A 16,392-nucleotide genomic window follows, 5' to 3' on the forward strand; every position below is an offset into this window, starting at 1 on the left:
AACAAAAGCCAAAAAAAAAAAAAAAAGCATTAGAAAAAACACTTGGTTTACTGTAAACTTAGGTATTAAACTGGCAATGAACAAGAAACATACATTACCTGGTATCATACATGTACAGTTCACACACAAGTACCTTTGGTCTAACTTACTGGTTCCACGATAAAGGCCAAAAATATTTCTAGACTAAATTTAAATTATTTTCTACATCTTTAAAGGGTTAATTAAAGGGACACTGATGGATCAATTGTCACCAAAATCCAAGTGAGAAACTAATGATAATGTGTATTTAGTTTCCTAAACTTTATATTTATCAGCTCTTAGATTAAAAAAAAATTTCCAGTTGTAGATGGACACATTATTTATTTTTATGTGGTGCTGAGGATTGAACCCAATGCCTAATGCATGAGAGGAAAGCACCCTACCACTGAGCTACAACCCCAGGACTGGCTCTTAAATTTTTAAAAACTCTTGCCTCATTTTAAAAAGACTTAAGATTTTCTATGTTAAAGTTAGAAACAAAAATTTCATATGAACACCTAAATGGAACTTTTGTTTTCAAACTTGTCTCAAGATGATGACAAAACTGCTATTTCCAACTCTGGACTTCATAGTTGTTATAAATTATAAGTGAAACATGTTCTCCCTTCTTTAAAGATGAAAACAAAACGACTACATAAGTTTTCTATTATTAAAAAGTCATGAACTCAATAACAAGTGTGATATGGTCTTTTAATACCAAGTTTAGTCCTTAAATCTTACTTGCCTACATATGAGATTTGAAAAAAGAGAAAGAAACAGATTCAGTGGGAGAATGTTTAATAAATGGTGTTGAGACAAATAGCTATCTGTTTCAATTAAAAATAAAATTAGATCCTTAAATCTTGCACCATATATAAAAATACATATATTATGATGGATCAAAGAGTAAAAAATAAAAATGCAAATACCCAAAATTCTACACACAATTTTAGGGGGCTATAGTCTCTCTAAAGCCCACCCGTGGATCCCAGACTATTATATAGAAGAGGAATTGTTAACTAATTAACTTCTATTAAAATCTCAAACCAAACATTAGATGCATCTTCAAGATCAAATCACATGCAACAAATGAAGATAACACATTAACTCATTGTTATAACTTTATAAAATCTCCAAACTGGAACTAGAAACAGAAGCATGTCAATACAAATGAACAATGACTGAAAAAAAAAATACACCAATTTAAATAAGTTTGAGTGCAGACTGTACAAGTGTATCCATGTCTATTATCTGTTAGCCTTTTAGAAATATAAAATCAGCTAAATCTGTAGTACTTAAAGGTCAACATGTGCAATGGTATTCTCAAACTTGATTAAAATAATAAATACAAGTCATGTTTAATATGAGTAACTGCAACATACTTAAACATCTAAACATATCATAGGAATTCTATATTAAAATGCAATACTTTCACCTGCATTAGTCTCATACACAATGGAAAAATACTTGCAGATAATTAGCATTAAGAATGCAAATATATTTTTACTGTGGAAGAAAAATTATAGTAATAAGGTTAGAAATCATATATTTGCATAGTCTACAATGATGCTGTAGACAGTCTACATTATGATATTCTATCCTGAAATGAAAAACAGTATTTCAGTTTACAACAAATTTACTCAAGGCAAAATATTTTATTACAGAACAAGATTTTAAAGTAAGCAAGGCAACATTAGATCAACCAGTTTTTTTTTTTAATGAAGTGTAGTTTTAAAACTGTAATAAAGATGAACATAAATTCTAACATGCTCTTCTCTTCTTATAAATGGGATGATGTAGAAAAACAAAGCTTCAAAGTATATGGATTGGATCCATCTGTAAAAATTTAAAAACCAAAGTTAATTCAATATCACATCTTGAATTAGCAGAGAAAATAAAGAAGGAAGATTTATACTTGCTCACATTTACTAAAGCTCCATGAGGGACTGTACTTTGTTCATTGCTACATTCTTACTGTTCCAAGCATTAAGAAGGCACTGAATTCTTTTTTAGTAAATTAAAAGCTAAATATTCACAAGACACGTCAGAGGATAAAAAGATTAATAATTGTTACTGTTTCCAAGGAGTTAACAATCCATACAATATCTTGAATATCTCATGTAACTTTAAAACATTGTTAAAACTTTCTATCAAAAAGTAAGCCTGACTATTTAAATAAAAAATGAGAGGAGGTATTTCTCTTATTTTTAACTTATTAAGGAAATTTTCAAATATACATGAAAATATATATCAGTTCCATAAATTTACCACGTAGCTTCAATAACTGACAACATTTGGCAGTATTATTTCATCTACCTACCCCTCACTTGCACTTTTGGGGGCAGGGTATTTTTAAATACTACAAATATATATTTATTATTTATGTTTATAAAATATAAATATGTATTTATATTTCAGTTTTTTACAGACCTTTATATAATTTATTTATATGCAGTGCTGTGGCTCAAACCCAGTGCTTCACACATGCTAGGCAAGTGCTCTACTGCTAAGCTGTAACCCTAGCCCCTTAAAAATATCTTAACATACATTAGTCTACCCATAAACCCTTCAGTGTGTATTGTTTTTCATGTGTCTGTTGTTTTGTGGTAGGGTCTCACTATACATATATATAGCCTAGGCTGGTCTCTTAACTCGTAAGTTCAAGTGATGCTCCCACTTCAAGCCTCACGATGGAATTACAGATGTGTGCCACCATGCCCAGAAGCATGTAATGTTTTTCCTTAACTACCATTCATTACTATACCTAGTAATTTAATTTTCCCTGTTATTTTTTGATTTTATTATTTTTTAAATACACTTTTATTTTTAAGAAGTGAAATTTTAATATCCTTTTTAGACCCAGGATCAAAGTAAATCATACAGCACACAGTTTCAAAGTTAAAATTAATTTTTTTTTTTTTGTGATGCTGGATTCAACCCATGACCTTGTGCGTGTGAGGCAAGCACTCTGCCAACTGAGCTACATCCCCAGCCCTTTAAATGTTCTTTACATGGCACCATTATATTGACAATAAACAAAGAGAACGACAGTTTTACATGAAACAAATTAAAACAATGGAATACCATTTTTTTCATCTATCATACTGATAAAATCCAATGGGCATTTTCACAGGCCACAGGTGTTAATGTACACAGGTACAGCCTTTCTAAAGAGCAACCTAGCAAAATTTTATCAAAAATATAAACTTTAGGGGCTGGGGATGTAGCTTAGTGGTAGAGTGCTTGCCTAACATGTGCAAGGTCCTAGGCTCCATCCCCAGCACTGCCAAAAAGTAATAATAATATTCCAAACTGTCATTCATGGTTTATGTTTCACTATCATTCATATGTTTATGCTCTTATGAGGACTATCAAAATATAAATTTTTTAATGTTCACATTAAAAAAGTGTTCTATAAATACACATTTAAAAGTGTCACTATAGCCAGGCGTAGTGGTGCACACCTGTAATCCCAGGGCTTGGGAAACTGAGGCAGGAGAATCACGAGTTCAAAGCCAGCCTCAGCAAAAGCGAGGTTCTAAGCAACTCAGTGAGACCCTGTCTCTAAATAAAAATACAAAATAGAGCTGGGAGTGTGGCTCAGTGGTCAAGTGCCCCCGAGTTCAATCCCCAGCGCAAATAATAAAAAAAAATGTCACTGTAAACATTCTTATTACCAACAGAAATAACTCTACTTGTTTCACCAGAGTTTTTGTCAGTGGAGAGATGGGAAAAATAAAATGTGGTACATGTCTATGAATAGCTATGCTGAAAATGTTTTTAAAAATTTAAAAAGCAGCATTGTATGTGCCAATAAAGAAGTAGCTCTAAGACATATTAAATGAAAACAGTAAAGCATAGAAAATTACGTATAGAAGAACTATGTAAATTTTTTAAAAGTAAGATGTTATATGCTGAAGAGATAGAAGAAGAAGACCAAAAAAGGATGGAGGTTTAAAAAGCTTTAACTTTTATTTTGCACCTTTATGTACTGACTTTTCTAACATTACATTACTTTCCTTCAAAACGATCAACATGGATATGGAAGGCAGTCTCCCTGATGGTCCCAATGATCCCTACCTCACGGTATTCATACCCTTATATAGTCTCCTCCTAAATTGCACCATGGTCTGTGTGACCCAAAAGAATGCAAAATCAAATGATGGCAGGTCACTTTCAGCATGCAATTATTAAAAACAAAACCAAAAAACATCCAGAAAAAAAAAACAAAAAACCTATACGTTTCTCTTATCTCTCTTTAATCACTCACTCTGAGGGAAACGAGCTACCAAAAATAGGCCATTATGGCTTCAATGGACCTGCAAACATGAATGAGCATAGAAGTGAATTTTTCAGCCCTTGTCAAGCCTTGAAATGACTCAAGACATTGACCTCCATTGTTGTCAATGTCACCTCCATTGACAACAATGGAGGTCAAGAGGATAGGAGCTATTCCCATATTTAACCATGAGACAAGTATCCAGGTGAAATAAAGCCAGATTATTAACCCTCAGAAAATTAAGATAATATGTCTGCTGTTTTAAGCTGCTAAATTTTATGGTCATTTGTTGTACAGCAAGAAATAAATAAAACAGCGTTTAGTTGTGGGATTCTATGCTCCCGCCCCCCTTTACCTAATTTGTAGTTTCTCTGTTTTTAAGGGGGGAAAAAAAACAAGCAAACAACAACATGGGATGAGGTAGTACGCATACGTAATACCATCTACAAGGTCCTGGGTCTACTCCTTAGCACTGGGGAGCCAAAGGGCACAGCAGATCAAACAACCCATTAAAAACATCTACTAAGTGTTACTTTAAAACTACTGGAGGGCTGGGGTTGTAGCTCAATGGTAGAGCACTTGCCTCTCATGCAGGAGGCCCTGGGTTTGGTCCCTAGCACCCCATAAAAATAAAGATTAAAAAAACAAACAAACAAAAAACTGGAGATATACCTCAGTTGGTAGAGTGCTTGCCTTGCATATACAAGGCCCTGGGTTCAATCCCCAGCACCACAAAAAAAATAAACAAAAAAAAACTACTGTCAGTGTTTCTGAAGGTAATTCCCAATAAATAATTAGGATACACACACATATATACTTACTTGGGACTCTTATCTGGTAGTGATTAAGTGCAGTAAGGGCTTCCACTGCATCAGTTTTGCATTCCCATTCCAACAGCCCAGAAAGTGTTTTGGCAGAAGCTTAAATAAAAAAGGAACACAAATCCAGTTATTTTCTCATCATCAATTTATCCAGAAAACTTTATTTTTTTTTTTTAAAGAGCGCTACCGCTTGAGCCACATCCCCAGCCCCAGAAAACTTTAAAAGAAGGAATGTTCACTTACGTTTTGCATCAAACACTTTATATTTGATGAATGTAAGAACTTCATGGTCATTACACAACTGCCAAAGAAAGGTAAAATTTCATTAAAAATACGACCAGAATAATATCCGCCCCCCCTTTTGTGAGTTACCTAATTGCTCTGCAATTATTCTTTTCTTTTTTGTCTCTGAAGTCTTTATTCATTAATTCATCAGACTTTTATGACAACAATGGAGGTCAAGAGGATAGGAGCTACTCCCGTATTTAACCAACAAAGCAGCAGTGGAATCCAAGTTTGGATAGGGAGCCCCTCCCCGCCTTTAAAAAAAATAATAAAATTCTATAAACTATGTAAATAACTTTTTTTGGGGGGGGTACTAGGGATTGAATTCAGGGGCACTCAACTACTGAGCCACATCCCCAGCCTTATTTTGTATTTTATTCATGCTATACACTAAAACCACAGATTTGTTAATTGAAATATATATTATCCAAGTTGACTAGGATTTATCTAGTACCTAAGGTAGGGAAGAGTGTTACAGAAAATGTTTCCAAAGTATTTCTACAATAGGGAAGAATTAAGAATGTATAAAATGTTATGGGTGAGATTTAAGGTCATGATAAAATAACTTTCTGAATGCAGGACTAAGAGTATCCCCTTTTAATTCTAACTTGCAAAAAGACTGAATCACAAATAAAAGACTTAATCACAAATTCCTAATGGATCCCAGAAGAGTATAAAGGCCAAAGAATAAACTATATGCCAAATACCTCCCCAAAAAAGAAAAGAGACTTTAAAGTGAGGCTAAAATATGATATAAATTTAATGCCAGGAAATGGCAACATTCTACACATTTGCATTTCAGTGCCTACCTTTGTGAAGGTCTCTTCTGTGACACACAATGGAACATTATAATAATGCAGCACACATGAGGGTGGTTGGATAATATTCTTAGAAGCTTGGCCAGCACTTGTAAATCGATTATTTTTGCTCATTGCAAAATCTTTGTAGCTACTTGTACCATCCTCCAGCTCAAATATCTGACTTGGAACAACTGAATGTTGTTTAGATACACTGAAGATTGGAAAGGAAAAAGATACATAATATACCTTGTTAGATAAAAAGCAACAGGTAGTATCAAAATGCTATTTAAATATAGTACAGCTATATGTACAGCTATTTAAATATAGTACAGTCTTTGCTTGGTAGCCAGAGAATTGGTTCCAGAACCCCTCAAGGATAACAAAACCTGAGCATGCTCAAGTCCCCTATAAAAGATGGTGTTTGCATATAACCTATGAACATCCATGTATTTTAAATCATCTCTAGATTACTAATACAGCATAAAAAGTTGTTAGACTATATTTAGAGAATAATATTTTTTAAAACAATCTGTATACATTCAGTGTAGACACAATTTTTCCCCTGATATTTTCAATCTGTGATTGGCCGAATTAGTGGATACAAAATTGTATTAAAATCTCTCTTATAGTTTAGGCACGAATTTGGAAAGAAAATCTATTGATATACTTTCATATTAGGTAACTAACAAAAAAACTTGCCTATTTTAACACGTTCTTTCATGATCACAAAACTAAAAACTAGGTATTGTAAACAGAATATGAATAATATAACCCTAAACTTGTCTAAAAGGATAATGTTACCACTGCTGATGGTTTCATATGTGCTCTCTAAAATATTCTAAAGTTGAAATAAATGTCTCTAATAAAAGACAAGAAGTTTTAAAAAAATTATCACTTAAGATAAATAATTACCAAACATTAAGTCTTTTCCCAAATAATTTGACATTATTAAGGTGTGTGACAGCTCTTTCTACAGCATACTCATCACCCATTTCTACCAGTGCTGTGCCAGGAATAGTCTTCATAAATTTTACCTGTAAATACAAAAATCCAAAAAGTGTCCATTTAATTCCCTTTTACATAAAAGAATTTTAAAAAGATAGTATGATTTAACTGGTTAACCATTCAGCCATGAGACACCCTTAACTTTTATCAAAATCCAATAAAGTTGAAAACTGTAATTCTACTGTATAGCACAGTGAAGAGCACAGACTTATTTATTAATTCTGTGATTTGGGAACAATTCACTTAACTTGTCTGAACCACAAACTGTCCTGTAAAATTAACATAATGGTAATATCTAGAACTCATTCTACACTCATCAATATTTATTCATTCAACAAATATCAACATGTTCTTATAAGTACATTGCTAGGTACTGGCAATTTAATGGTGAACACAATCTTCTTGAACCTAACAGTCTAGTAGGTAGATCACAAATTTCAAAGCAAATAATAACTACGAACAATACAGAGTTCTGTTAAGGTAATAAACAAGATGCTATAAAATATAAAATGGTCAATAGGAATTGCAACATAAGAGCAGTTTAAAAAACAAACAGTATACTTGATTGAGTTTTCATAACATCTTGGGCAGAGATCATACGTATCTCTCGGTATTCCAATATTTAATGTTGTAAAAACTGGGTGAAAGAAAATGTGATAAATATTTCAGCATAATGCCTACCTTAAGAAGTCCCTAAATAATTAAGTACCACTAACATACATGATACCTTGAAAATACTTCTTTCTTACATGTCTACCTCAAGGGAATACTGAGAACCTATTTATAAGACATATCCAATTATCAGATTTATTTCCATTAGTTTATTAATGTTAATGTGACATAGTGTCTTTACACTACATCTGTACTTTAGTAGCAATATTTTTCAGCTTATTTGAAATCATTCTTCTTGTGGATAAAATTCTCCCTTGATTTAATCCAATTATATACAAAAAAATCTAATAGTGACTAAGTGTATATACTTCTTATACTGGTAAATCTCCCCAAAAGTCAGGAAAAATTAACTATATCTAGGTCTTTAAAGGATTATGATACCTTGAGTATAATGTGTAATAATGTATCATTTTAATTTTAAAAATGTTTGAGGAGATGTGGAGTAAAAGATATTAGAACTATCCAATAACATGCAGAAAAACTTAAGTTTTATTCAAAAAAGCAAATTTAGGTTTCTCAATCACAAAATTACTTCCCAACATAAAGACAAAGATCAATTAAAGATGTAGATAAAACTGCCCGAGTATGGTTGTCTACATAGCTGAAAAGCACAAACAGAAAAATAGTACTGTAATAAAATATAAAATACACATTAAGCCCATGGAAACATGCAGTTCCTAAACTTTAAAACAACCTGGTCTAAGATAAATGTCTGTGAAAAAAAAAAAATCTAATCTATTCTCCCCAATGTTATTAAATCTACCCCGTTATATAAGCAGTTATATAAGCAGAAATATCCCATGTGCTGTCCCTCAGACCAAATGTGGAATTTTCTTTCTCTTCTATTTTTTTAATATAATTAAATAATGAAGGAAACTGTTGTTTCAGAATTCAGAAGAGTTCCTTCCAGATCAAGGAGACTTGAGAATTAGTGAACTAAAAATAAAAACTAAGAGTACCAACTTTTCAAGTCATGCTCTCCTCCCACACACTTGTGACTCACATGCTTGTATTCTCTTTTCATTGTGAAAAGAACATTTAAAAAAAGAACAGACGGAAAACAGCATTACTACAGTATTAAAAAATTCTATCAGAGTAGGTCAGTTTCCAATACTGATGGAGCACAATGTTCCCTGGAAGATACTCATACCATTGTTTAGGAAGTACATAAATCTTAGAATTCTCCCCAAATGCAAGACTTCTGCACAAGCTCTTTAGACATGTTTATATATATAGCTCTGTGAAAGTTAACTGCCCTTTTAAATTCTATAGTTCAACATGGTAAGTGCTAAAATTTCTTTGAAGTGATCAAATATACAGATATAACTTGACTAATAACACACCCACTGTTTGTTATCTACACTGTTTGTTACTTATATCGTTTAAGCAAACTTAGAAGTCTTATCAACACAGCAGACTAGAGAAAATCAGTTGTCTACCCTCATCATGTAATTGACTTGGAGCTGTAGCTTGCTACCACTTCACAGCATTATAAAAACAATATTATACTACATATCACTACCATGGGAAAAGATCAGAAATCAAAAATTGATGTACTATTTCTATTGAATGCATATCACTTTCACACCATCGTAAAGTTGAAAAGTCCTAAGTCAAGTACTATTAGTTGAAAACTATCCATAAAGGGTTTATGGCCAGAATGCTCTAGTAGCTGATTAAATTACTGCTTTGAACTTTAATTATTTAAAAAAAATTTTTTTAGTACCAATAACATACTTTTAGCAACAAAAAATAATTTCTGAAATTCATACATAATGGATTTTTCGCTTGTGTGAGTCACTCCTGAAAAAGACTTGGATGCTTCTGATATACGGAAAAGACATATATTGAATGCTTCTTCAGAATGACTACTAAATACTCTAACATAAAATGAAACTCACCTTTTCAATATTTCCATATAAGCAGAATAGGTTGAAGACTCTTGAACAATTCATTTTTAGTTGATGTAATCCACTAACCATTACAACTGAACCAGAGGGATTTCCTCCATGCATATAAGAAGAAGAAGCCTGTGGTAATGGATATGCAACAAGCTCAGGTGTATCTCGAGAGCCCATTCTGTAACGACTTGGTAAAGGCAACAGTGGACCATGGGATCCTAAAAAATGACCAAAACAAAAAACAAATAAAACACATACACATAGTTCCATTTGTAAATACTTCAATAGATGAACATCAGATAAAACAAAAGGATGTTTTTTCCCCCCCGTTTTAGTGCTATAGATTGAACCCAGGGCCTCAGACATGCTAGGCAAGTGCTCTACCACTGAGCTATACTCCCGATCTCCCCCAAATAAACTCTAAATATAACCTAGTTTTACATACATCCAAAAACATAAAGTGTATGAGTAGAAATAAACTAACTGTAGGAAATTAATAAAATCTTCATTTGTATCAGATCCAATATACACTGATCTGTACCTATATACACAGGCTACCATTTTTAAAAATATAAATTTATAGCCTAACAAAAAATTATATGGGATTAGGCTCTGGGGTTGGGGGGAGCCAATGTAAAACTCTGGGCCACTGTATGTAAATTATGCCTCAAATCTTAAAAATTGCCAATGTACTATAAAAAAAGTATACAGTAAAATCTAGGAAGTAATCTCTATACAGATATAACAAAAAGAGCACCTTTAGTTCCCTAAAAAGTTGTCTCCTTGAATACAATGCACAATAATGTATTTTCAGGTTAGTATTTTATTCTAATTTTATTTTAGGAAACTAAAACCTGTTTGGCATCTAATATCGGTGTCTTATCATTCTGCAACCTCCATTTTTAAAAAAAACACCATCAAGAACCCAGCAGGAATTAATGTCTGAATATCTAAAACTGATGTCACAGAAACAGAAACATACAAACCTACATGCCAAACTAAGAATCCCTCAATAAGACTGAACTTGCTAACTTTGGTTTAAAACAATTATATCTTACTTTCCCATCTACAATTTTTTTTTAAATTTTCTTGTTACTTGGAGTAACAACAACAAAAAACTAGAGTGTAAAATAGAATGAGTGTGTGTGGCGAAACAGTGATACTAAAAATTGGCATAGAGCACACTTACAGTAACAAGAGGCAGAATAACTCATATAAGTACCAAGTAAGATAAAGACATGTAGCTTAGAAACATAAGCCCTACATATCTTAGGTACTCCTGAGAAGTGATTATAGAAGCACAGTCTAGATGTACGAAAAGATCCTCCTGATATATTAAAAAAAAAAAAAAACTAATACAAAAACTCAAGTCCTTCCCTTGTTTCTCAAGAAAAGAATGTAATGCCACTGACTTTCATTCTTAGAACTATTTATTGTCTACTAATTGAGTACTAAGATCTACAAAATTTGATATCCATAAAATGCTATTTATAGCAACACAGCAACACTACTGAGCATACATATACAAATACAATGTGAATTTCTGCAACTTTGGAGAATACTTATCAATGCATCATCATCAGTATTACCTTAAATTGTTCACTTTTTAAAACTGCTCTCACAAGTGATAGCTTATCAAAACAATTTAATATAGCGTGTGGTGTATAAACTACTAGCTATTATACATATTTTGGCTTCTAACTCAAGATGGTTATACCATGGTTCAAATATCAATCATTCTTCTTCCTTCTGCAAAAGATATATTCCTATTATATTGCCTCCCCGTCACTGCCATTTGTTTTACTCCTCACTATAATCACTAAATTTTCTTTTTCATGAAGTTGAAAAGACCTGCAGTCGAAAACTTTACTCTGCTTAAGTTGGCTAAAATCTAAATACTTTGAGATCTACTGTTTTAGGTAACCAAAGTGAGTGCAAGAGAATAAATCATGCTTGTAATTATGACCTTGAGCCATCAGAATTAAAATTATGTTTGTTATCTACACTGTTTAAATTGTTACTTATATTGTTTAAACAAACTTAGAAGTCTTTAAAAAGCTTGCTATACTAAATAGTTGATTCAAAAGGTGTTGTCTTAAAGAACTAACGGATCAGGTATTTAAAAAATCCACTTATGTGAGGAAATGCTATATAACAGCATTACTAACATTTTGAAGGCATTTCTCATTTTTCAAAACTTTAAAAAAATCTTCAGTCCAGGAACCACATCAAAAGATGCTAGCAATTAATATACAAACTTTTCTTGGGCTCACAGTAAGTATATCGATATTCACTTTTTCTAATGTTTAAGTATAAACTTCTAACCTATTCATCTCATAGGGCTAGACTTCCCAAATTGAAAAGATTTAAAGAATTGTGACAACATAGATTTTATATTGCTATAATAAACCAATGAATATGCTTAATCTAATGAAACCTATGGGTCTTGACTCAATTTTTTCTACTTCCTTTTTCTTTTAGACGATTACAGGAAAAGCCACTCATGATGTGACCCCAAAATGCAAACAAAGCTCTTCTGCTCTTGGCTAAAGGAATGCAGTTAAGATCCACAAAATTTGTAAAAATTTTTTATCAGTACCACTCAGCCATTTCTTCCTACTTCCTCATCTTACTTCTTCTCTACCACTTTTTATTCAGACTCTGTTTCCTCTTTTATACTCCTAGGAGATTTAGAACAAATTAACTTCAGAGTTCAATGCCTTAATAGACACAGCTCAGAATGGATGCCCTGACACAACCATTTCCCCTCAGAACTCTCCAGAACCTCAATGATCTCTATTTAACAACTTGTCATTCCAAAGAATTTTGCCCTTCTCTTTATATAAGCCTACATTTTAAAATTTACTCCCACATACAATAAATCAGGACATGAAATTATCAAAGAATTTCACAGTAGGCTGTTTTTTAAAATAAAAGGCTCTTGTAGGGCATGTAATATATTGTTTATATAATTTTCCAGTAAAACATTTTGTAAAGAAACAAACTTGAAAACCTATACTATGAAAATAATCAGTTTTAACACTCAACAGTAAAGTTCCTTTTCCTTCATTTATTCTTTCAGTTTTTCTAGTCCCCTTTGGCAAAACATTCAGCCAATTTTTAGCTTTCAGCTGACTGCCATTGACATATTTAACTCTACAACTATTCTACAAACTAGTAATTAGCAATTTTTGTAACCTTCCATTACGCAAAGCACAACAGGCTCTCAGCCAAGTTTTTCTTTACTGCAGGACCAGAACCACTCAGACAACCATATTTAATATTAATTCTGTTAGACAACAACTAATAAAAATGATTAATTAAAATAATTAATTCACTAAAACTTGTACTAAGACTTCCATTCTGTGACATACTATTTTGACATATAGCAGATCATTTCAATCTTCTGTGCCATATAGACTACTAGGGAACCTTGAACATAAATATATCACACATGATAAGGAATAATAAAGCTCACACCTTCATACCTAAGAATTGTCATTAAATCAAATACATAAGCAATTTGAAAACATTCAGTACAACAGACATCAGGAGTTTCTCAATGAAAAATCCCAAGAGTACTATTCAGTAATTTATATTTCCTCCCACTTTGTCTTGTATTTCAGTTGTAATGCACAGAATAGGCAGGGGCAAAATAACTACCACTAAAAACTAAAAAAATACTTGAAAACAATTTATATCAAGTTAAGTCTTATCAATAGCAATCTGCAACATCTACATGGAAGAACAACAGTTTGAAGCCTAATTTTTTTTTAAAAAAAGATTATTATTCTAGGTTTCATAATCTTAATTATCAACACAGCAAACAAGAGCTGAGACGTTTTAAAAGGGGAATTTAAACTTAAGCAAACCCAAATACCAACAGTAGAACTAAGAATCTAAACAGAAGCAAGCTTTTGTCATTGACAAATACCCCATTCTTTCACCTCTATTACTCAAAATTCCTCTTTGCTCATAACTACTGAAGAAAATAAACCTACTGATCAATACTCCTTTTTGGTCCTCTTTCAGGTCAAAGCCCATTACAAATCAAAATCAAACCAAACAAAATATAATGGCAAACAGTTTTCAATCCCCAACCAATAGCTCTCAATTTATCTCAATGACTATTTGGTATATTAATATCCTAAGAAAACAAGGGATTTGGGACAACTTCTTGGGAGTACATTTTAAGGAACTGATCCCATATAAATCAAATCAGATGAGCAGGAAAAATTCAGAGACAAGAAATGTGCCATTCTTCATCAGAAATGCAAAAATTCTAATAGTTCATCTGTACTACCCTCCTTCTGCCTTGACAAACTTACCATAGCCATCATGTCTAAACGAAGAAGGGTGTTCTCCCAAAATGGCTTGTCTCTGGCGACCCTTTCCTCTATCTGACACAAAAGTAGAAACATGGTTTTAACAATTTTGATCCAAGTACTTCACAGAGTTCTCACATGGGAAACACCCACTCAAAACATCCATTATACTTCATAAAAGAAATGTGACTCCTGGTTAACTTTAAACATCCATTCATATCCAATTTAAATACAAACACCAAAAATTTAAGAAAATAATTCTATCTAACAAATTCCACTTAACTTGAAAATATCTTTTTGGCAAATGCCAAATACAATCACACTTCAAATTTAAGGGAAGAATAGATACTTTGCAGAAAATGAATGTACACAATGCTAGAGGTTGACACTGTACAGAAGGTTTTACCAATACATGTCTTTAAAACAAGCTTTAAGTGCAGTACTTTTGAAAGACAGTACCTGAATCATACTATTAGCTTCAACAGCAACACATTTTCAAAGTGGGCTTCTTTCAAGAAGTTTCAGCATAAGCCAACAACAACCTGTATTACATGGTTTCACAATCAGTAAACACAGAGTATTTTATATGTATATACACATATTTACAAACACCTACTGACTTGAGAGCTGAAAATTTTCACGTCACTGACTCATATTATCTCATAGATAGGTCATTGTCTATAGACCTTAACATCAGGCAGAACTATGAGCAACCCCCAAACTTTTAAGTATGCCAAGATAAAACTAACCAAGGGGGCTACATTATTGGATGAGAATACTACAATACTCTAAAGGATAATTTTTATTCTAGCTACATTTTCAAGAAAGGCATGCCAATTTCCCCAAATCTTGAGGCATCAATAAAAAATTACTTGTTAAGATTTCTAAAACAGCACTTCCTATGTTAAATAGAGAATTAAAAAAAAATCATTGTACAATACTTTTTAGAAAAGTCTGCTGATCATTCTAATCTTTGAAAATTCAGAGGAAGGCTTTTCATATATCCTTAGTCATCTAAACAAATCAGGTTTATGGGAGATGAGAAATACTTTAATATTCACTTCAGTCTAGTGAAGTATAGTTTTAATTACCTATTCTAAGTTATCACAACACTGAAAAGGACTAAGGAGATCATCCAGTTCAATATAAAAACATCCCTATTATTTGGGACCATTTAGCCTCTGTTTACCCAATATCAGTAAATAAGACAACTTACTACCTTCTCTTATTTTTTCAAATACCCTATATTGTGAGAAAATTAATTTTTATATTGAATAGAAATTGACACTTTACCCACATTCTAACGTTTGTAACCTCACAGTCTTTGAAAATTCTTCTAAATACTTGAAAAGCTATTGTGACCCTTCCCTCATTTTCCCAAAGTCATTGCTTCTCTAAATATTCAGTTATTTTTTTTTTAAAATCAAATGGCATCCACCATCTCTCATCATTTAAGTCTGAATCATCTTGAATCAATTCAGTCTGCCAATTCCTTCTGGTACTGTTCCTTTACTTAAGCATAGCCATCAAACACTAAATACAATTCCTTAAATACTCTAGGAATATTAAAACCAAAACCACCATAATGTCTTCATGGCTCGACTTTATTGATACAGTTAACAGTGCTATAAAGGAAAGAAAACTAGGTTGGGAACCAGAAGATTCCAACTTAATCACTAATTTGATATGTTGTCACAGAAACAATCTTCATAAAATGAAGGAATTAAGAGTAGATGATTTCCAAGGTATCTTTCAGTCATACATTCTTTTTTAATAATTCATTACTCGAAATATCTTCTACCTAATATGAAGTCACATAAAATAGAAGCAGAAGAATCCAACACTGAATATATCAGTCTATAATAATTAGGGCTGAATAGGATATTTTTAAATGAAAAAAAAATTTAAAGAGTTCTCTTTTTTTTTATAGAAAAAGATATATAATAAAGGTCTTTATCTGGACAGAACAGATAAACAGGTTCAATGATCTATCCACTTGAGTGCAAGCTAAGATCACTACAGAAAAAAAAAATATGAAAACTGCCATAGGCTTGCCAGAAAATTACCTGTCTGTAAGAAATTAGAAGACAAGAGCTTTTCCCTTGAAAGCATCAAGAAAATTGTTTTCATCCTTTAATTAACTGTATTTCACTATTTGTATTATCTGCCTTACACATTTCTAAACAGATTATCTGACTAAAAATGTGTGAAAAACTATGCTGGTTTTATGTAAACTCCAGACCTTTTAAAGAATACATATAAATGTTGTTAAAATCTAAAAATGTT

General features: G+C 32.2%; 1 protein-coding gene across 1 annotated transcript in view; it reads right to left on the reverse strand.

The window, feature by feature from the left end:
- Positions 1-799: 799 nt before the first annotated feature.
- The window catches only part of Hnrnpll (heterogeneous nuclear ribonucleoprotein L like), a 36,475-nt gene continuing 20,882 nt past the window's right edge, over positions 800-16,392 (reverse strand). Inside the window, exons 7-13 of the mRNA XM_078029337.1 lie at positions 14,110-14,181; positions 9,782-9,999; positions 7,116-7,237; positions 6,213-6,414; positions 5,362-5,419; positions 5,119-5,217; positions 800-1,854 (exon numbers count right to left, since the gene is read on the reverse strand). Of these exons, the coding sequence (XP_077885463.1) occupies positions 1,799-1,854; positions 5,119-5,217; positions 5,362-5,419; positions 6,213-6,414; positions 7,116-7,237; positions 9,782-9,999; positions 14,110-14,181 (827 nt within the window). The 3' untranslated portion in view covers positions 800-1,798. The remainder of the gene's footprint in view (positions 1,855-5,118; positions 5,218-5,361; positions 5,420-6,212; positions 6,415-7,115; positions 7,238-9,781; positions 10,000-14,109; positions 14,182-16,392) is intronic.

The sequence above is a fragment of the Ictidomys tridecemlineatus genome, chromosome 12 (assembly GCF_052094955.1).
Source record: "Ictidomys tridecemlineatus isolate mIctTri1 chromosome 12, mIctTri1.hap1, whole genome shotgun sequence".
In the NCBI taxonomy this organism is placed as follows: Eukaryota; Metazoa; Chordata; class Mammalia; order Rodentia; family Sciuridae; genus Ictidomys; species Ictidomys tridecemlineatus.